The sequence below is a fragment of the Phodopus roborovskii genome, unplaced genomic scaffold (genome assembly GCF_943737965.1).
Source record: "Phodopus roborovskii unplaced genomic scaffold, PHOROB, whole genome shotgun sequence".
NCBI lineage: Eukaryota > Metazoa > Chordata > Mammalia > Rodentia > Cricetidae > Phodopus > Phodopus roborovskii.
In genome coordinates this window covers 929,982-951,989 of record NW_026126411.1, presented here as the reverse complement: position 1 = coordinate 951,989, position 22,008 = coordinate 929,982, and the positions used below count along the sequence as shown (strand labels likewise).

The following is a 22,008-nucleotide window of genomic DNA, read 5'->3' as shown; positions in this document are numbered from 1 at the left end:
CGCTGCTAGCTAGATGTAATGCCTAAGGTGTTACATAATTAGATCATCTGATATTAGCAAGGTATTCAAAGCCTGCTTGATGTGAAGAATGCAGCCAGTGGGTTCCTGAGAGTTCCTAATTTAAAAAAAAAAAGGAAATAACTAATCTATAGATGTCCTGAAATGAGTGAAGGCAACTGAAGAGGTGGCTTTCATGGAGCCAGGAAATTATGCCTAGTTACTGTCTTATCTGCCCTGTGGGTTGAGTTCTTTGACTACCACTGTCTTCACACAGGGAGACCTGCTTCCTAGAAAATGGAATTATTCAAGCTTTCTCAAAAATGACAGTCTGACTTTTAAAAAAACCATAGATTCTTAGCAGAGATCCGACCACATGCTGTCAACTGGCAGAACCATCCATGATCCATACCTTCGCTCTCAGCTCCCTACTTGTCAGCAGCTTAAAAGCTTTGAGGATATGATTGATGGATCATGAGAAATCCTGAAACTCAGATGTTACTGTCACTATGTAGCAGCCATAGTAACTGCTGCTGCTGCTGCTGCTGCTCCTGCCCAACACTTTCCAATTCTCACACCCACACCTCACCATCCAGCCCTGACTGACAGCTCTCGGTTTTTATATAAAACAAGCAACTACAATGTTCAGGGGTTTTGTTTTTTGTTTGTTTGCTTTGTTTTGTTTTGCTTTTTTTGTGTGTATGTTTTTTTATTCCTTAGCATTTTTCTTTCCGTGAAGGTAAAATGGACTAGTTCTGAGACTGGCATGTCCCTCTTACAGTCCCTCTGCATGCCTTGGTGCAGAGGACTGTGACTGAGACTCAGGGAGGGCATGGGCTGATTTCATACAATATGTCAGGAGGCTGGGGTTTGAGTCTGAGAGCAAGCACATCCAATCTGTCTGGAATCTCATTGTATTTATGGCAATTTGTGGTTCCTGCATGCATATGCTTGACCATCACAGACTGTGTGGCTGCAGCCAAGCTTCTCAGCATCTCTGGGCCTCAGTCTTCCCCCCCCCCCCCCGATTCCATGTCCCCTCCTCCTTGAAGTACTGGGAAGGTTAATGTAACTTAGAACATCCCCTAGCATTTGGATCTAAGTTGGCTGGCTATAACTTAATGGGATTCGGTGTGAGGTGCAGTGTGTGGACAAGCTCATTTAGTTGTTTAGTATTTGTCATGGGAATGTCGAGATTTTGTATAAGGGACTTGGGTGAGATTTGTGTTGTCTCACGCATGGTTGGCACCTGCTTTGTTCTCTTGTTGAAGTACACTGTGGCTTTTGTTCAGATGTCTCAGCTGCTATCTATAGCTATGTTCTAATCCTTTCATTCATCAATAGAATTAAGTCATAAGAGTAAACTTCGGCCCTGTAGGTCCAATGCAGCTGCCACCAAATCTTAGTAAATGGTTACGGTTATGGCTGTAGGTGATGTGGTGGGTACATCTCTGCTTCCTAAATGGATCACTAAACTAAACCTTTTATTATCTGTCCCTTTTAGTAGGATCTTTGCTGTCCCCAGGCTAGGTGACTGGATCCCACAGTGAGTGACTTCATAGAAAACACCTTTTGTTGACAAAATGTTTCTGTTACCAAAGCCTTGGATGCTAGGCTGCTCAGCAAAATCTCATGGGCATCTTTTAGTGTGGTTTAGATGATGTGTCCATTAGTGGATTCATCTTCTGAACAATTTAGGTATCATCTCTCCTCAGCTAGGAACATGGAACATCTTAGGACATGAATTGCCACACCTATGTATCAGGCAAGCTTGTTTTGTATAGATTGTTTTAACCTAGTACATTTCCTAGCTAACAAAATGGTGCCTAGTGGAGCCTGTGCCTATAGGTGTGAGCATGAACAAGAGGAAGAAAGACTTCATCCTCTTTGGGAGCATCCAGTGGTGCTACCAAAAAGCAACACAAAATACCCCAGGGTTCTCATTTCTTGACTCTGTGGGCCTCTGCAACTTCTTCTGGGAGCTGTTCAAGTAGTTGGTTATGTTTTTTATATGAAGCACAGGATTTTTGAGAGCTACTGTTTCTTTCCAATGCTCAGTCACCTGCATGAGCTCTGGAACATTTTTCCAGCAGAGATGGAAGGCACTTTTGCAGATCATGCTGGTTTTATTAATTTAGAAAATAACTTCATCCTCTTTAAAAATGCATCAATGCACCTGGTTTTGTTTATGTGGACTATGGCTTTCCTCATTCATTCTTCTTTCCCTTCCTCTCACTTGTAGAATTTAAAAAGTTACAATATTAATGACAGACTGAGTATAACTGCAGAATCTCAACATCATGGTCTCTCTATTGCTTTAGAGTTATATGTGGCGGGAAAGCAGTAAGATGCCGCACAACCAGAGTTCTTGTCTCTGTGGTTATTTTTGGCTTTAAAATAATTCATATTGATTGATCATGCTTTTAATGGCCTTTCACAGATTTTTTTCCCAAAAGCCTACATTTATGTAATGCTATAGGAAACATGGTTTTGTCTCCTTGTTTGTGTGTTAAGTTGATAAGGGACTGGGTTTATTGGGGCCTGTGTACTAATAATTACTTTTCTGCGTAAGTGCTATGAAGCAGAGACCAAGAGGGAACAGCAGAGGATGGATGCCTCTATGAGAGCAGCAGTTCAGGGTTCCGCAGAGCCTGCTGTATACCAGCTTCTGTTGTAAACACTGCATGGAGGAGGGGGTATTAGAATGAACTCTGGTCTACAGACCATGACACAGTTATTGGTGTTCATGATTGTCTAAGGTCTTCCAAGGAAAAGGAGCTGAGATAAGATGCCAGACATCCTGACCCAGGGCCACTGGTCAGAACCCAGAAAAGGGCAAGCAATGTAGCCAAGGTCAGGAGCAAAGACAGGCATTGGTTAGCACAATCCTGTTGGCACATGGTTACAAGCTGATTCCTGTGTCTATAGAAAAAAAGAGTTCTCCCCAGCATGAGTTTACTTGCTGAGCACAAAAGGGAACTGTGAGGGCTAGCATGATGCTTCACACACAGAAACTTCATGTTTGTGCTTGGTTGGTGGAGACTGTCAATTTGTGAGACTGCATTTTCTTCAACCTGTGAGTCACAAATGCGATGATGAAATGGCCGCTTTTGGGGCATGCATTCTTTGGACAGTCAGCATCAGCACTTCAGGAACAAGCCATCAGCACCTCACCTACAGCCACAGTGGCCTCCAGTGCGTGGACCACCTATCTCCTGCCACACTGCCCCTACCAATCCATCTCACAGGCACAGAGCCCTTCTCTAGATGCCAACCCCACCATTATTTTCTAGAATCCCAAATATCATCTAAGTCTTCCAACTCCCCATGGTACTGTACTGCCTGCCACACTCAGATCCTCTCCAATCCTTGGTTCTCTAAGACTTGTCTCTGTCACACTATATCATGCTGTCACCTTGGATGCCCATGGAGCCCGTAGTAACACTCACAATTCTAAATGTGGCTGTCTTTCCCATAGGCTTTTTCAAAGTCTGTCTGGCTAGGACTGTTGCTTGGTCCATAGGCAAGGGCTCCTGGGCTGCCCTGAGGACAGCATCTACTCAGCTAAGTTAAAGTGAAGGCATGAAATGGCATGAAGCCTCAAGGCTCAAGCTGGAATGAGAAGCTTTGCTAGGGAGTGGGATGGTGGCTGTGGTTTAGGAAATAGTGGTCAGGGTCCAGCTGTAGTGCAGGGTCCTGCATGGGTAGCAGGAGATGAGATGAACCATTGGCTGTTGGATGAAGTTGCTCATAAGCAGAGGGTCTGCAGGGTGGGTGAGGAGTCATCAAGACAACGTCTGTCCACCCACTGGTTTTCAAAACTTGGTGAATTCACAAGATAACCAGGGGCCTTGAATATTTATTTTCAATTGGGATCCATAACTGTGTCATTTGCTGAGCTTCTTAGTGATCCAACCCTTTTGACGAATAAAGATGCACCCACAAGCTTGGAGCACCTGGTTTGCAGTTTAAGATTCCGAAATGGGTGACCTTGCCCCACTCATCTCAGTGCAAAACCAACTCGGATTATATTTTTCTTCTCCACATTTTACTTTTTCCTGGGCCACACCTAATTTGACAGCAGTCCTGCTTGATGACTGGTCCTTACTGACTCATTCCCTGAGATTCAAGTTCATTTTCTTAGCAACAAGCCTCTTTTCTTCATTGCTCATGTTTCACGAAGTTACACCAAACCTAATTACATGACATAGTTCCAATGACAAGACCAGTTGGCACAAACAGGTTTTAAAGGCTGACGCAGCGGGGTGGATGGGACCCAAGAGACAACAGTGGACGTAGAGGCTGTGGGCATTCAGGGGCAAGTTTGGCATCTCCAGGATGGTGCTTCGGGGGTGAGCAAGGCCAGGGAGCTCCCTCGAGGGTGAAGAGTCTCAGGGAGTAGATACCTCCATTCAGTGTGAGCACTCACCAGCGTGAGCTCATGGGCAGGGAGAAGACCACCCAGGCCATTGGATGATGTCTTGGGAAGAAGACAGCAGGCACAGGGATCCACCATGACAGAAACCCATCTGAGTGGTTCTCTACTAAGAGAGGAACATGAGAGGGTATGGTGAGAGTCTGTCAGTGAGGAAGTACTTATAGGCTTTGGTGCAGAGTGGTGTACGTACAGAATGGGTAATCTGGGCCACTCCTCAGCTGTAAACATCCCACTGCCTCAGCCTGCCTGTCCAAGCACAGGGTGAAAAGACACCTACCTTTGCCTTTCATGGACAAAAACATCCCCCACTTCCCAAGGTGGATTATCTGGGAGGTTTGGAGAAATGAACTATTGGAGACAATTTCCCCTAACTTCCCAGGTGGCTTTGCTTCAACACCGGAAAACCTTCTTCCACCAAAGGACAAAGGGCTAGGTTCCTGGAGGACATCTATTGATGTTTAATAAGGATCAGGAGAAACAAATAGACCGAATGGATGCTTATTCAGGGAGAAATAACTTACAACGTAGACAGATGAACACCAGCAGGTTCCTGGTCCCAAGGATGCCTCCGGATGTACTCCTGTCCCCGTGCTGCAAGCAAGAGAGCTCTCTGAGCCTTCTCCTCAGATTTAGTTCCCCCTGTCTCCACCCCCAATGGGCGTGGTCTATGCCATGGGCACAGACAAAGTGAATATCTCACTACAGGCATCCTAAGCAAATGACCTTGCAAACCCAAGTTCCCAAGGAGTAGCTTCCTCCTCTTCAGTAGGCCAAAGGGAGTTGCTACCACAAACTGAAACTTGCACACAGGAAGCCCCAGGTTATTTCCAACAAAACAAGGGAAACATGGACCTCGACTTTGTCTGAGGACAGAGCCTGGGACTGAGACTACTACCTGCTCCTGTTTCAGCTCATTCATGTGTTGGCTACCAGACCTCTTAGGCTAAACTTCCTCAGAGACAAAGCTGATGAACAGAAGTCACTTCTGCTGATCTAGCAATATCAAACACCCCCCCCTCCCATTCCTGGTGAAATCTGCATGGAGCACAGATTCCCCAGCAACCATGATTTCACCATCACTCAAGAACTAATCAGTCCCTCTTTGGTGTCATGAGAAGTTTCCTGAGACCACCCAGTGGTCCGCAGAGAGAAAGATCTAAGACAGACACCGTTTGTCAGAACCTGGATGAACTGAGACCATCCAAAACACGGAGGTCAGCTTGCTGTTTGTGTGTCTCCTGGAATTCTCCTTTCCTTGCCTTTACCTGTGTAAATGAAGTTCTGTGGGTCCTTACTGATTACTTGTAAAGTAATATGCAATGAACATTGATGGGACAGTAGGAGAAGAAATTCTGGTAAAAGTAGCATTTTGGCCTCTGGTAAGTGAATCTTTGCACGCCTATGACTCCTCATGTTTTATAAAATTAACGCTGCAGGGACTCCTTCGGAGCAAGCTTTTGATGTCTGGCTTTGCACGCTTCAGCAGAGAAATCCAGCATCTAGACATGAAAACAATTCTGGGCCTGTGTTTGGCTCATTATAAATCCCCCCTTCAGCTCTACAGAAGAAAAAGAATGGTCCAACTTTTTGAGGCTAAAGAAAATGAAGTAACTGCTAAGTGGAAATCCTCAAGGTGCCAGGGAGGGCTTGGCTTCCAGCACTTGCCTCTTGCCAGCCATTTGTCAGGAGTGGGCTTTCTGTTCTGACCTAGAGAGCAGAACTAGACCCTGAGTGAACTCGTAGAAGGATGTGTCACAGGAGACTTAGACGGTCCTTACCATCTGTGTATGTCCATCATCTGTGTTAAGCACCTTTGGTGGAGGAGGTCAGAGCAAGTTCACCAGACTGGTACACTCTGACTACTGAGCCTCCAGTGCTTGCTTCATGTTAGAAGGGACTGGAGATTCTGAGTGCATTGTTCAAGAGATCACATATGCTCAAAGACTACAACAGACTGCCACACCTGTCCACTTGGTTCCACTGCTCGAACTTGCCTGTCTGGAATTTGCGTGTCTGGTTACCTAACAGGCCCACTGGCTCCTGCAGAGCTAGAACTTGCTATGGGGATGGTGGAGAGATGATGACAAAAAAAAAAATGCCCTTTGGCAGAGAGAGAGAGAGACCAATCCTACATTCTCATCGCCTGAGAAGGGAGATCTATCTACAGATCCTTGACCACATGCTTCCTTCCACACTCTCCATGCACTGGCCCCCGTCGGTTTTGTCTTATGGAAAGGGCAGCTCCTTCACAGTGCCTGTGTTTACTGCTGAATGGGATTTGTTATATCTAAAACATTTCTTTTGAAAAGGGTGGCGGATCTCAAGTGGCTTACACATTCAGATGAGGCTTATGTGGCTTCAGAGCATGACTAGCACCCTTTCAGACCACAGAAGCAGCTGGAATCTGCTAAACACTGAGCGTGTGTGTGCACTGGGTGGAATGCGTCATGGAACTCATGGCTCACTCGCAAACATAAAGATGGTTTAATAAGAAAGAACATGAGTATTGGGGCAGATGCTGTTCCATGTGAAAGCCAGGTTGCAAGAGACTCACCTCATGATAAATGCTAAAGCAGAAGCTTCAAGGCTGCCACTGTTCTCTGTGACATCATCTGTCAGGTGACATCTCTCTGTGAGCTGGCAACTCTCATCATGGCTCCTTACAGATATGCTGTGACTGGGATCTGTGTGTTCATCATTTCCCATGTTTACGGACCCCAAAAGATCCGCTGAGAGTGAACTAGAAAACACAGAACAGAATGCCTGACCTTGAAATGCCAATGAAGCCAACAAACAACAGGATGAAGGCACATGTTGTTTTTGGCTTTAAAACTGGACTGGACAAGGGGGTAGATTTAATTGAAAAACAGCCAATAGACGGTGTGTCAATCAGCACTCTGTTACTGTAACAATGCCATGAATGAGTCAACAAAAAGGGAGAAAAGCTAATGTTGATTTACAGTTTTGTAAGGTTTCCATAGATTGTTACCCTGTTGCATGGGCTAATGGGGAAACATCACATCATGGCAGGAATGTGAAGCTGAGAAAGCTGCTACCTCACAGGATCCCGGAAGCAGATGAGAGACCAGAGGGTCTGGCGTCTCAGCATCCAAGGTCATGTCCCAGTGACCCAATTCCCTGCCACGAGGCCCCACCTCTTAATGTTTACTGTGTATCACATAAGCACCAAGGTATGGCACCAAGTCTTCAACACCCTGGCCTTTGAGGACCGCTCCAGATTTAAACCTCAGCCGCTGTTGATCAGTACAGATACGTTATGTAGAGCAAATTATCCCAAGAAACACAACTCACAGTCTGAGAGAAAGCAACTCTCTGTATGACTCAGAGCCACTGTGAGGCTCACACGGGGAGGGCCCAGTAAGGAAGCCTCCACAGTGAAGGCTGAGTGCACCCTTACCTTGCCTGGGTGCCCTGGCTGCCTGAGGAAGGGTGGCTTTCTTGTTTTCACTGGTAGGCACAGGCAAATGAAGCAAAGCCATCATTGCTATGGTCCCTGGTCAGCTGCTGAACAAGGCACGGGGAACCCTCCCTCGGGCAGCAACACAGGAACAGCGTGGGCTGCCACTCTTTCCTGAGCTGGAGTGAAGGCATTTCCCCTGAGCTTTCCCTGTGAAGCAAAACAGACACTTGGCGCTTGCCAAAGCAATCTGCACAATCCCTCTTCTGAGGCTTTCTTAATGACTGGCAGTTAAGGGAGACGGGTCGAGAACGGATCAACCCAGTTGGAGTGGCTTGAGATGGTGGAGACAGGAGACTTAGGGAGGAGGTGTGGAAAGCCTGTGGGCAGCCAAGATCTCTTTCACAGCTCCAGTGTGGACATCAATTACCACTTATAAGGTTGCAGGGCTGAGAGCAAACATAAGAAATGGAAAAATATAAAAACAACATGAAAGTGCACAGAGGTGGCCAAAGAGCAGCCAAGAGGATCCAAGTCCAGAGCCATCACACCACAGCAGCAGACAACAGTCCCTCACCAGAAGGATGTGCCATTCATTGGTTTAGCATGTAATAAAAAACACTCATCTTGCTGATACCAGGAATCCAAAGTGTTCCCAATGTTGACATGGGACCAGTTGCTAGAGTCCTTGTGTACTTTCTTTTTATACATTTCAAAAGTACAGGCTTTTTATAATATGCTTCAACATGTAATGGGATCTTTTGAGGAGCAAAACAGCTTAAGATTTCTCTGAAACAAAACTAAACACAAACACCCTGATGCAACTGAGTTTGCAGGAATTGTGGGGGCTTCCTTTTATCTTCCAGGAAGTTCTGTCAGCTTCCTCTCCTCTCAGATTTGCCACCTTAGTCTTAAGACTGTCAAAGGAGGCCCACACTGGACCACAGAAATGAATTAATGGGCATCATAGTGTGTGTGTCCTCAGGGCCCCTGTACTGGTTGAATGTTATGTTCACTCTACATAGTATGTGCTCACGGCCACTGTACTGGTTGAATATCATAACTATGACAAAGTGTGTATTCTCAGGGTCTCCTGTATAGGCTGAACATATGGCCATAAAGCCCCCTTGCACAAGGCTGTGCAATCATTCCCAAGCTTTGCTCACACCTAGTAGGGCACCATTGGGATGAACATGGCTCCATTCCACCTCCCCACTTTAGCCATCACATTCATCCACAAGGATGCTTTGAAACCAGAGATGGAATCCATAGTGTAGCTTTGGGAGAGAACAATGTGCAGTAACCAGAAAGACAATGAGATATCACAGCATCCTATCAACAGGGCATGGCAAGCCCTGAGTGACTACAGGTGAAGTCAGATCAAATCTGGATTATCCAACTGCTAAATAATAGGGAAGACAGAGGCACAGTACCCAATGTCCTGTAATCAGGGAGAGGGGGGAAAGCATGGATTTAGGAAGCATCAAAGATGAGGAAATAGTTCCTGTCACCGACAGGAAGTCAGTCAGTCCTTTGAGAACTTCACTTATTCATACAATTTATTTTGAGCATACTCCCTCAACCCTCAACAGCTCCTCTGTATCTCACCCCCATATACACATGTTTAATACCATAAGGCATTACAAAACACGAAGAATTTGAATCTTCAAATGCACATAGAAATAACTGTCTGGAATTTGCAAACAGATGTTGTATTGAAATAGCTGCACCCAAGTTGTGCACGCAAATGTTACATAGGTTAAGGTTGGGTGTTAATGGCTGTTGAAGCTGAATGGGCGCAAGCAGAGAGGCCTTTTATTTGGGATATGATTGAAGTTTTGTATTTTTATAAAAATAAAGTTTAGTTTAGAGGGAGATTAGAGATGTGTTCTAAGGTGGGTTATTTGCAAATGCAGGGAAACCAGATTCCCCTTAAAGGTTGAGGGACACATCCAGCACTAGTGACAATGGGCAGAAATGACCATTCTCTAAAAACTAACTGCAAAGGATGACATTTGTGTGAGGTGTCACTGGAAAACCACAGGCCACTTGTCAACACAGTATCTATTGACTGGAAGCCATGACACCATCACAACCTTCACTATGGGCTTCTGTGTCCCCTACCAGCTGGTCTGTAGGAAACTGGAGCACATGCAGCCGGACATGTGGCGGTGGCACTCAGAGCAGGCCTGTGCGGTGCACATGGAGGGCACACTACCGTGAAGAGCCCATCTCAGCCAGCCTGTGTCCACAGCCTGCACCCTCAAGCTACCAAGCCTGCAATTCTCAAAGCTGTCCACCTGCTTGGAGCAGCGGGCCCTGGGCAGAGGTAAGCAGAAGGGTTGGTGGCTAGACCACACACTGTGAAATGCCATATCTGAGGCCTGGGACATCCAGCCAAGTCTGAAAACTGTCCTGCCTTTGCTAAAAGTTTCACTCACTTGCTCTCTTGTGCAGTGCTCACGGACATGTGGGAAGGGATGGAGGAAGAGAACAGTGTCCTGCAAGAGTACCAACCCATCAGCCAGGGCCCAGCTGCTGCACGACACGGCCTGCACTGCAGAACCCAAGCCTAGGACCCACGAAGTCTGCCTGCTCAAACGCTGCCACAAACACAAGAAGCTACAATGGCTGGTGTCCGCCTGGTCCCAGGTACGCTTGTCAGGTCCCCTCAGAATAGGGTCAGCCTCTTCTCTCCAAGCTGCCTGCTTCTGCCTCCCCTACCTTCACTGTGTCTTCTCACACCGTTTGAGGTCACTCTCCTTTGCTTTGAGTGAGTCACCTCTCTCAGTCGCCACGGCCTCAGATCACCTGCTTCACTGGCACCCATGCCGACCTCCCTTAACATCCAGTCCCTCTTCACAATGACACCGGGGACTGAAGAACAGCAGTACCCCTTTTACAAGCCTTGTGTACATCAGGGAGAAGATGTGTTAGTTTGGAAAGCACAGTACACATTGCTAAAGAGGGTCTCCATGGGTAGCCAACTCATGTGTGCAGAAATGTCTTGGGTTGCATGTGCTGAACCACTGGCTGTGTAGCTAATGCAGCATGGATGGAAACAAGGCCATATCTCCACTCATACTGATGGGAGATGCCCAGACACCACAGGAAGACAACCCAAGGAGATCTGAGCTTGGAGTACAGAGGTTTCATGACTAACTTTGGCCCAACTTAGTTCAAGGTGGCCTCGGAAATCTTCCCACACCAGCCATGGATGTGCTGTTCCCCAAGGTTACACCCCTATCTTTCTATGGCAGCTGGGAAAGGAAGCCACTAACTGTTTCAGCTCATACTTCTCAGGGCAGGGCCAAAGGTGCCCTATGTTCCCCACACCTCAGGTCGTGTCTTCTTTAGGAAGACGGATGACCCAGGGCTTTGCATCTTTCTGAGACCCTGACTGTCACTGAAAACAAAATGCAGCATTGTCATTGGGCTGAGTAAGGAAGCCACTGCTAGTCAAGTGCACAGGTTCACTTCCACCCAGAGCAGGTGGGTAAGTGGCTCTGGATGGATTTCCATCTTTATTGGAAAAGCTGAATCTACTGGGTAAACTTCTGAAGCTGTACATTTAGATAGTGGGAGGCTTAGACTGTGTAGTCTATGGGCTCTGTCCAGGGAGATTTTTTTGTTTTTTGTTTTTTGTTTGTTTTGTTTTTGTTTTTCAAGATAGGGTTTCTCTGTGTAGCTTTGTAGACTAGGCTGGCCTCAAACTCACAGAGATCTGCCTGTCTCTGCCTCCTGAGCGCTGAGATTAAAGGCGTACACCACCACAGCCCAGCTAGAGAGAAGATTCTTGATATGGAATTTAAAGCACTACACATGCAGGTGTTTGAACACACACATACACACACACATTCACATATGTTATATATATATATATATATATATGTATATATACATGGACACACATGTACATACACAGAGAATATGTATATTCACACATACAGTGAATACAGTGATACACACACACACACATACACACACACACTTGCAGAAAGACTTACACACATATACCAGAGCTTCTGTATGTGTCATACTCAATAGGTAACATAGCATAGTCTTCCAATGGGGACTCTGTCTTGGAGGAAGGGGACTTGGAAGCCAACAAGTGAGCATGAGGACCTCTGCTTCCTTAGATCCCCTGTTGGCAGCTTGGCCCAATGGTCCTGGGTCTGCTCAGCATTGCCTGTCTACCCCAGCAATATCTCTTGGAGCTGGATCCCTGCTGCAGACACCAACACTGGTCTGTGTAATAGAGGATGTTGCTTCACTTGCCATTTCTGCTCAGCAGATGCTACAGCCTCTTCTTTCCACTTACCAGTCTGTCTATGGCCACTCTGATCATGCAGGAGATGGGCAGATGGGACCGCTCCAGCTTGGCATGCATTCCAGAGGGAGCAAATGCTCTTACCCCCCCACCACCAGAGAGAGCAAATGCTCTCACCCCCCAGGCCTGGCTGCTTCCTTTTCCTGAACCACTCAAGTGTCTGGGGAAGGTTTTTTAACCCTGGGATACTCTAGTAGCCCATATTGTGCCTGCAGAGGAGGTGTGAAGGTGATACAGGTACCTGTGATTCGCTATATACCTTTGTCTTACTATTTCTCTAATGTTGTTATCAGTGACAGCCCAGCATTTAAGTTTCTCAGTAAAAGTGTCCTCAGAATCAGCCCCTTGAGGTTTCTTTCTGCACCATTCTTATTTATTCCCTGCTATGCCATGCTTCTATGATCTGCTGTTTATAGTTTTGTCTTGAGGCAGGGCCCTAAGTTCACCATCCTCCTGCTATAGTGTCCAGAATGCTTGGAGTTGCTGTGCCACAGCACACAACCACAAATCCACCTTATTGCCTTTAATGTTGGGTATTGTAAATGCCTTTTTTAAATGCCAGGGTCCAAGGCATGAAAGTGTTAAAGCTGGTATCATCAGGGAACACTTTGGCCGTTTGGTTCACTCTAAGGCCCTTCTTTGTCCTCTTCTTCACAGTGCTCGGTGACATGCGCAACGGGGACTCAGCAGAGAGTCCTCAGGTGTGCTGAGAAGTACGTCTCTGGAAAGTACCGAGAGCTGGCCTCCAAAAGGTGCTTAAATCTGCCAAAGCCGGACCTGGAACTGGAACGTGCCTGTGGACCTTTTTCCTGCCCCAAGCACCCTCCATATCATGCCGCAGGCCCCCCAAGAGGCAGCTGGTTTGCCTCACCCTGGTCTCAGGTAAGATGTTGATGCTGGTAACTGGCTCACATTGGTCAGGGGTAACTCCCTGTTGGGGTATATTCCCTGAAGCCCATTGGGCCCTCCTGGCTTTTCTCTCCCCACATGTGGGTGGCCCCTCAGGGGTGGGTGTGGCATGCTGAGGATTGCCTCCACATGTTGCTGAACCTTATTGGACCCCTGTGACCACTACAAATGTTTATGCCGTCAAGTGTAAGGAAATGTAATACTCTTGGTAAAACCTGGGCAGAGATCCCCAGAGATGGGTGTGAACAGAAAAACTATGAGATCCATTAAAAAAACAACAGCAGTGGTTAGTTTATAGCTAGCCAAGTGGCTATGAAAATGAGATGGGGATTTTCCTGTTGTTCCTGGGCCCTTGGAGCAGCAGCCTGGGCTGACGGTATACAGGGTCCCTCTAGGGCAGTGGTTCTGAACCTTCCTAATGCTGTAACCTCTTAATACAGTTACTCATGTTGTGGTGACCCCAACGATAAAGTTACTGTCACTTCATAATATGAATCATATTATAAACATATGATATGCAGATGGTCTTAGGTGACCCCTAGAAAAGGTTGTTTGAACCCCAAAAGGTTTATAACGCGCAGGTTGAGAACCATTACTCTAGGGACTTTTGACATCCCCACACTGTGCTCCTTACACACTGCTTCACCTCTACTGTGACTGTTTTGGCTTGCCTTCTTTGCTTGTCTTGTTTCTCCTCGATTTCCCAGCACTTAGTCCCGTGGCCTTCTGTTTCTCAGGCCCTGGTCCCTGGATATCCATCATTCATCAAAGCCCATCCTTCTTTCTCACTATCTAGTATTGGAGTTGCCAGATTGGGTGAACTCAGACCCTAGAGCTGCCAAGGCCTGCATGCAACAGATGTACCTCCAGCACCCTGCTCAGGACAGTCCTTTTATGCTTCTAGTAGCCAGAGAGAAGCACACATTTCAAGGACCTTCTCACCCCCTCCATGATCCACTTCCTCTAGCTAAGCCCTACCTCTTAAAGCTTCCACGGCCTCCAAAAACATGCCACCTGTTGAAGGTCACCTGTTAAAACACCTGATCCTGTGAGGGTGTTTCACATTCAAACCTCAGGGGGTGGTTGCAGTTAACTTCTTTGCCTGATGACCACCTACCTACTCAGTTCCAACAGCTAGTAACTATTTTTGATGAAGGTATGTTTATGAGGATTTGAGAGCTAGGCAATGTCACTGCTCACTACAGGCAAAGCAATGTCAGTCTTCACACTTTGTCCTGAGAAGTAAATGACCGTAGGAACAAGTGTGTGCTCAAAGCCTAAGAACTTCACCTGTCTTGTGGTCATGTGATCCAAGTGACTAGTGGAATTGACCAACCCAGATAGTCCATGCCTGCCAGCAGTGACCAACTTTCTCCAGCCTGGGCCTGTTCTCTTGGGGGGTATAAAGGTCTATGGACACTTTACTTAAACCCAAACCTAAAACCCAGCATACCTTTTCAATAGCTCTGGTAGGTGTGAAATGACTAATTTGTCTAATGGGTCATTTGTATCAACTGACTAAGGTTTATATGGACTGTGATCCACTTGTGGTTCAATACCATAACCTTTATAGTGCAAGCAATAACTCATGTGTGTATTTGCCATAAGCATTTGTACTCTTGACCCTGCACATAAACTATGGAAATTATTTTGGTTTGGTAAACTTTCAGGTAGTAATAGATAGCCTGTGACTGGCTGACCCTCCACTGCAGACAGGTTTATTCTTGACCCAGTTGAAGGACATTGTAGTGATTTGCTATCTGGGGTCTCTTTAGCCTCTAATAGCTTTATTTAGCCTCTCATTTCATGGTGCGCCATGGAATAAGGTTGACCTAAATCAGTTAGGTCATGTGCACTGTGGGTCTGGTGAACTAACCTCCCCACCATGCTTTGGGGTCTGGGAACAGCTTAAATGTGATCACCTGTTGCATTCTCCTCACTCCACATGTCAGAGATGAGTGTGTGTGTCAAAGGTTGGCAGAGCAGAGCACTTCACCAGGACATTACAGATTATTTGCGAAGGGCATTGACTATAAGGGGTCAGCAGCTACGTCACAGGTGATACTGTTGGATTGCATTAGATGACAACTATGACTGAAATGTCATGACAGCTTCAGGTAGGGGGAAGGGGAAGAGAATGCACAGAGTATAGACAGGCTTGCAAAGATTCCGGCTAGATGCTACCCTGTACACACAGTGCAGTCACTCATCTGCTCTTATCTCCCAGAGTTCTAAGTGGGGCAAGGAAACTAAGAACCATCTTAGAGCTACTGATGGATAACCCGAAATCTACACCTCCTAATGACATGGGAGTTCATGTTTGGGACCTCTGTCTTTGCACAAAACTTCACAACCCCACCCTTATTATGTCAGAAGTTGTTATGAGTAAGGCCACTGAGGTTTGTACAATCCCATTATACATGTAATCTCCATGGACCTGGGAAATGCTCTGGATTTAGATGAAGGCACTACATTAAGGGACAGACTTAATGATGCCTCTCAATAGAGGCTCTGAGAAGAGAGGTGGCAGAATGGAAAGCTATCTATTGTCCTCTGGGTTTGAGGGCTGAGCTTTGCACTGTGTGGAGCCCATGGTCTCCATTTCCATGGTCCTACAAGTTCATTGGAACCCAGCAGATAAATATCCATTCTCACTGAGAGATTAGCAACCACTGTGTTCCAGAAAGACCAGTTTTACAGAGGAGTAGTTTTTGTGTTATTACATTCAAAAGCCCCTAAAGCAGATGCTATCATTTGAGATGCAACTGTTCCATTTCACCACTGATGGAGTGAGTAATCCTTCTTGCTACTCACCTAGCACTTAATAACCTCTGCATGTGAGTTGTTGATCTCTCAAACATTGGGACCACTTCTAATCCAGAAGTGTCCTGAAGTCTGAGAATCAGGAATGGAGACACTTGAGTGACAAGTGGTCAGTGAATGTCTTCTGCTAGCCTGTCTCTATAGGAGTAGAAACAACCCCATTGGCAGTCTCCCTGAGATTGTTGATTTAGTGTGGTGGTCTTCTTATTAAGGAAGGGGGTGTGCTCAGACTGGACATGATAATCCTATCCAAAAATTGCAAGAGAACCTCACTTGCTGGACCCTAGAGAGGACCATCTTCGTGGATACAGTGGTGGCTCCTTGTCACATCCAAGAACTGGGCAAAGTCTTTACAAGAGTTCTTGGGTGGTAATCTGTTATATAGGGTAATCCAAGTGCTTCTACTTTGAAAGACACAAATGCAACATGAAACCACCAATCCAGGAGGTTTGTACTGGTGTCTGCAATAGGTGGCTGTGTAACCATCAAGGTTACCAAGCAGGAGGGGGTGTGCTTCATGAGCAGACTGCTCAGCAGAATTTCTGAGAAACTACAGGAAGATGGCAATGCTTTGGGGTTCTAGACTCTGCTTGGACTTTCTTTCTCTTAAAGATGTTGTCATTGACTTGCCTATAGCAAGCCTCCAACTGAGCCTGCTGGTCTCTGCTCTGCTGTCTCCATGCTTTCCCCTGACCCCTGCTGGCCTCCTGCCTTCTCCTGACCCCTGCTGCCCCCTGCCCTGCTCTTGAGGGCTCCAGGTGCCTCTTATCTGTTTGTGAATGGAAGACCCAGCAAGTACTCTGTGATAAAAACCCTAAACAGACAGTTAAGTTTGAAGCCACTGTGTTTGCATAATTGATAAACAATTCCCATACTTTCCCTTCCTGGGAAGAAAAAGAAGACACATTGTTTTTTAAGTTTCATATTTTCTTCTCATCCCCTTGTATATTGTAATCTTTATCAATTCAAAACTTTTCCAAAGTTGGGGGCTGAATGTCCTTTCTCTTCCAGTCTAATGTGGAGAAATGCAAATGTTGAGAATTTGAGAGACCATTTCTCACATAAGTATGTCTTTTTCCTCGTGGGGAATTCTCAGACTCTAAACTCGGGCTGTTGAATCACCAGGGATGGTGCCAAGCCTGGAGCAGGGAGGGATGGAAGCCTGGGAAGTGAAGGTGCCAGAGCTGGCACTGGTGAGGGCCTGTCTGAGCTCCACCGCTCCTCGCACTGGCTAAGGACCACACTCTGACCAGAGACTTCTTTAAGTCCCCTGAGGCCAGGTGTTGAGTCACTGGTCTTCATCGCGGAGCCTCGAGTACCTAGAACATTACCTGTTACAGGAGTGATGAGTGATTAATATGCGTTCACTAAAGGAATCCATGGCAAAGCACACCAAACCGCACATGACTGGTTTTGAAAGTCCAACCTGTGGGCTTCAGCCAGAAGAGGACAGCTGTGAGCGCAGCCCAACTCAGAATCATAAACTTATGTCAGACATTAGATTTTTATGGACTTTATTTTGGTAGCTGGATTGCAGGATTCTCAAGGGTGAGCCTTGTAGAAGGGACTACATAGCTGTGTTATAGGACTGGACACATCTCACTGTCATGCCACCCTGAGTCCACTCCTCAGCTGAACAGGGACAAGTTCAGCTTGAAGGATGAGAGGCAGGTGGATAGAAATGGCTACGGATGTCCCCAATGAGACCAGGCCCATTGCTGGCTTGGTCCTGTCCGCCTACACTCCAATAGCTCTCAATAGCCCGTGAGCTGAGTGGGGGGCCTGACGTGCACAAAGCCGAGAACAAAGGGCTGAACTGAGATTTTGCAGCACGTCAGAAATATGACACACAGTGGGAAACATCTGCTGACCCATCTGACCTTGGAGATTCAGAAATAAGACCTGCATCTGCCCATTTCATTGTTTTTTCTGGTTGCCATAGTTACAGGCTGAAACTGAGCTGTGGGTCACTTTCACTAATTCTGATCTTGAAATAAAGGAGCACAAATCTAGGAAATGTTCCAGACCCAGGCTTGGCCATGCTTTATCCAATGAGGAAGAAATGAGAAAAAGTAATTCTTTCAGCTTGAGATAGCCAGTACTCTGTGTGTCCAATTTCGCTCCTCACTGGAGGTGGCAAGGTCACCCTGGTCACAGTGAATCTGAGATTGCTCTGAATGCTCTGATGGTGGCAGGCAGCAAGGACAAGTTCAGCATCCAGTTGACTGATACTGGCACCCTGCTTTAGGCAAGTGAGTTGGTGCTAGCCCGATGCTCCGGTTCCCTGCATTGGGACTCCTCCAGTATGTTTCCTTGAAAGTGTGGGTGAGCGGCATGAGTAAGTCATGCATATCTTGATTCTTCACAGAATGATTCCTGCGAGTTAAGCAACTGGTCAGTTTGTCTGCAGCACACCAGGACATCCTAGCGGAGAACTGACCTCATCTTCCAGGTGTCCCTTTAATTGCTCACATTCTTCACATACTTGAGGCACCAGTCTTGCCTAAACACAGCTTATATAATCCAGTCTAGACTTTGCAGTTTTCTTAGGTGGATTAATCTCCCTAGGCCCATGGAAGCCACTCTATGAGCCTAGCCGGTCTTCCATACACTTTTGTACACAGTGTCAGATGATTCCTATGCAGTTTCTGTGAAGTATGCACCTTGAAATCTAGTGAAAAGATCTATTTAGCTCACTCTCCATTCTCCCTGTGTTACTGTTGCTTAGGGCGCTGAGACATGGTGCCCTAACTTAAAGAGCTCATGGCTGGCATGCTGACCCAGGCATAGGAGTCCTGAACCTGGTGTCCAAAATGGTCTGACTTTTAACACCTCTGAGGTTCCCTCCAGCTTCTCAATGAAAGTGCCATCTTGTCCCAAAAGACACTGTCCTTCATACCACGAGAAAGTAACCTGGTAGTCTCCTGCAGGTACTAGCCCCCTGTGTCCATCAAAGCCTCAGTAACTCATCCAAGAACATTCCATACAGGTTCATAGCTGAAGTTGATCCTGAATATAGCTACCTCCAGGGCAGAGGAGAGCAAGGGAAGGGACAATACACATCATGGACTAGTTTGTGGTTCTACGGGAGAAGGACAAAAAAAATCACTTCACTTCAGGGATCTTCGTCCCTCTGACTGTCACTGTGGAGGATGGTGCTGCCCTCTGACAAGTGTCATGCCTGTGGTTGAGCTTGTGTTGACATCCAGCCTGCATGTGACTGTGGTGCTTTCTCTCTGCAGTGCACAGCCAGCTGTGGGGGTGGTGTGCAGAGGAGAACTGTGCAGTGCCTGCTGGGAGGACAGCCCGCCTCAGATTGCTTCCTGCACCAGAAACCGGAGACCTCCTTGGCCTGCAACACCCATTTCTGCCCTATTGCAGAGAAGAGAGGTGAGTGCCAGAGACCCTCAGCTGGACCTGGGAGTTTGAGGTGGTGATGTCAAACTTCTGAAGAAGTTCCTTAGAAGATCCCAGGACACGGGGCTGCTGGCTGGAGCACCCTGGAGTTGGGGCCTTGCAACTGTAATAGCCTTTCCTTCTCTTGCCTCCTCCACTTTTACAATGAGATAGTCACAAAGCTATCGCTGTGGCTCTCATCCCACCCCAGAAGGAACAGTCGTTTGTGATGGATGCATCTGTCCTTTAAAAAACTTATGCTTACCTCTTCTTATATGCTGTTCATGGTCTTTAGAAAGACAGTTTTAGCAAAAGAGACCTTGAAATACACAAAACCTCCTTATTCCCTGGTAGGCTCGAAAAGCTATCCATGTGTATGCACAAAATGCCTTAGGCAATTGAAGAGCCTGGTGCTCTGGCTGCCTGGGCCAAATCTTAGGCCCGATTGTCTGGGAGGCAGCCCTTAGTTGGACTCACTCTGGGAACTAGGCAGTTGGCATTCAGTATCCATTTTTATGCATCCTTGCTGGGCAAGGAGTTGTACCAGAGTGTTTAGCACAAGAAGACCTCCAGTTTGCAGGGAGGGTTTTGTGAAAGCAACTGCCCTGCAAACCCCATTGACCCCTCACATTAGTTGTGGTCTCATTGCTGTGGTCAAATGCCTGACATTAAGTATCTATAGGGACTTAGGGATTGTCTTTCTTTGGCTCACAGTTCAAAGGAATACAGTAGGAAATGATGTCAGGAGTCAGGGAAATGGTGGCAGGAGTTAGCTGGTCACATTGTATCCATAGTCAGAAATCAGATAATGGGAAAGCAAGTGAGGGCCAGGCTATACAACTTCAAGACCCATCCCATATGGTTCCCTTTTTCTAGTGAAGCTCAACTTTAAAGGTTCCATAGCCTTCCAAAACAGCACCGCCAACTGGGGATCAAGAGTTCAGACAAAACTGTCTGTGGGGGACCTTTCACCATCAAACAACTAGCCTGGAGTGGGGGGAGCTCCTCTTTGGCAATAAAAAAATTCATTCTTTGTGCCACAGAGATGGCTGGCCGAGTCCAGGGTTGTCTATGGGAGCCTCAGGCTAATGCGCAGTGTGCTTGTTTCTAGACACCTTCTGCAAAGACCTCTTCCACTGGTGTTATCTGGTACCTCAGCACGGCATGTGCAGCCACAGGTTCTACAGCAAACAGTGCTGCAACACCTGCTCCAAGTCCAACCTGTGAGCTGGGACCAGTCTCAGCAGCAAGAAGATGCCCCGAGGGCGGCAGAGAGAGGCCAGATCAGAGAGTTGTGCAGAGTGTATTGGGATGTGTCCATGAACAGGCACCGGAAGTAGAAGAACTATTGGGCTTCTGACCCTGAGTGTGTCCGCATATTTCTGAGTGCGGGAACACACACTTCCACCCACAAAGACATGCTCTACTCTGCAGTTAGGTGGGAAAATGGTGTCCTTCTGGTTGACCTCCTGCATGTGGACAGGAGGGTCTGTGCTATAGGGCTCAGGAAGTAGCTTCCCCCATGTTTGCATTTAGCCAAGTCAAATGGCAAAGCCAGGCAGAGCTAAGTTAGCAAACGCTGGATGCATTTCTAAAAAGAGAAGGGCAAGAAATGTGGAAAATGTTCACAGCATCTGCCATCCAGCACACCAGCCTCCCTCCTACCTCAGAGACCCCACTGTGATCAGGAAAGGTTTGTGGACACTGAGGGTCCCGTGTGAGATAGCTCTCTCCTACCCCAGTGACCCCTAGAGTAGGTATCCTCTGGTGACTCTGAGGTAGGACTTTGTGTAATTAGAAATGGGAAATAAAATCCACACTAAGGTGCTTTCTGTGCTTCCAGACTCTGGGCTGGCAGAGCAACTTTGATACTTTGTTTTCTTTCTCAGTTATTTACAGTGAGTTCCTATTTCAACCCATGTCTCTGTGTTCTGTTTTAAATGAGGGATCAGAAGTATGGGTTACACTAAAATCTAGGTGTCCCCGGAAGGTCAGGATCCCCAGTAACAGATGTCAGTCAAGTGTCCGATGGGCTGTTGGTGCTCAGGTTTGTGTGTTGGGTGGTTTTAAAAACACATTCCATGTCTTACTGCTTTTGAACTGAGAGCAAAGGCCTTTGACCTACAAATGAAAGGCCTCGTGGTAACCTCTAACCTTTCCCCATACCCCTCCCTGTCATTACTGGTGCTTGTTGCTGATCTTCCCACCTAGGGCCTTTCAAATAGGCACCTAGATATTTATATTTGCTGAAATTTTACAATAAATTTTATATTGTATGGTGTGCCTTGAAACTGCATCATGGTTTGTCATGAAGTTTAATTCTGAGGTAAAGGGCTGGCAGAAGGGATCAGGAAAGCAGTGTCCTCCCTTGTCGTGAAGGATGAAAGAGAACTGCAGGAGAGATGGGCAGGGGTGGGTGACAGAGGCTTTGTGCCCTGGGACAGCATCTGTGCATCTATCCCTGCGGGGCTTCCCTGAGAAGCAGAGGTTACAGGCAGTGTAGAGAGAAGGGGGTTCTTCGAGGGACCGGCCTCTGATTATAGAGCTCCGGCACTTTGAGGTCTGTAGTAGAAGCCTGCAGTCTGGAAACAAGGCAGTTGACATGGCCATTTTGAGTGTGACTCCCAAAAGACATCAGGCTACAAACTCAGGTACAACGCTTCCATTCAGACTGGCCTTTGTAAATCCACTGTGTAG

At 46.8% G+C, this 22,008-nt stretch overlaps 1 protein-coding gene across 1 annotated transcript in view; it reads left to right on the top strand.

Annotated features, from left to right (window-relative positions):
* Positions 1-20,581, top strand: part of Adamts16 (ADAM metallopeptidase with thrombospondin type 1 motif 16) — a 100,270-nt gene extending 79,689 nt beyond the window's left edge. The window contains exons 19-23 of the mRNA XM_051182715.1: positions 9,981-10,182; positions 10,311-10,505; positions 12,841-13,065; positions 19,158-19,305; positions 20,423-20,581. Of these exons, the coding sequence (XP_051038672.1) occupies positions 9,981-10,182; positions 10,311-10,505; positions 12,841-13,065; positions 19,158-19,305; positions 20,423-20,538 (886 nt within the window). The 3' untranslated portion in view covers positions 20,539-20,581. The remainder of the gene's footprint in view (positions 1-9,980; positions 10,183-10,310; positions 10,506-12,840; positions 13,066-19,157; positions 19,306-20,422) is intronic.
* Positions 20,582-22,008: the final 1,427 nt, after the last annotated feature.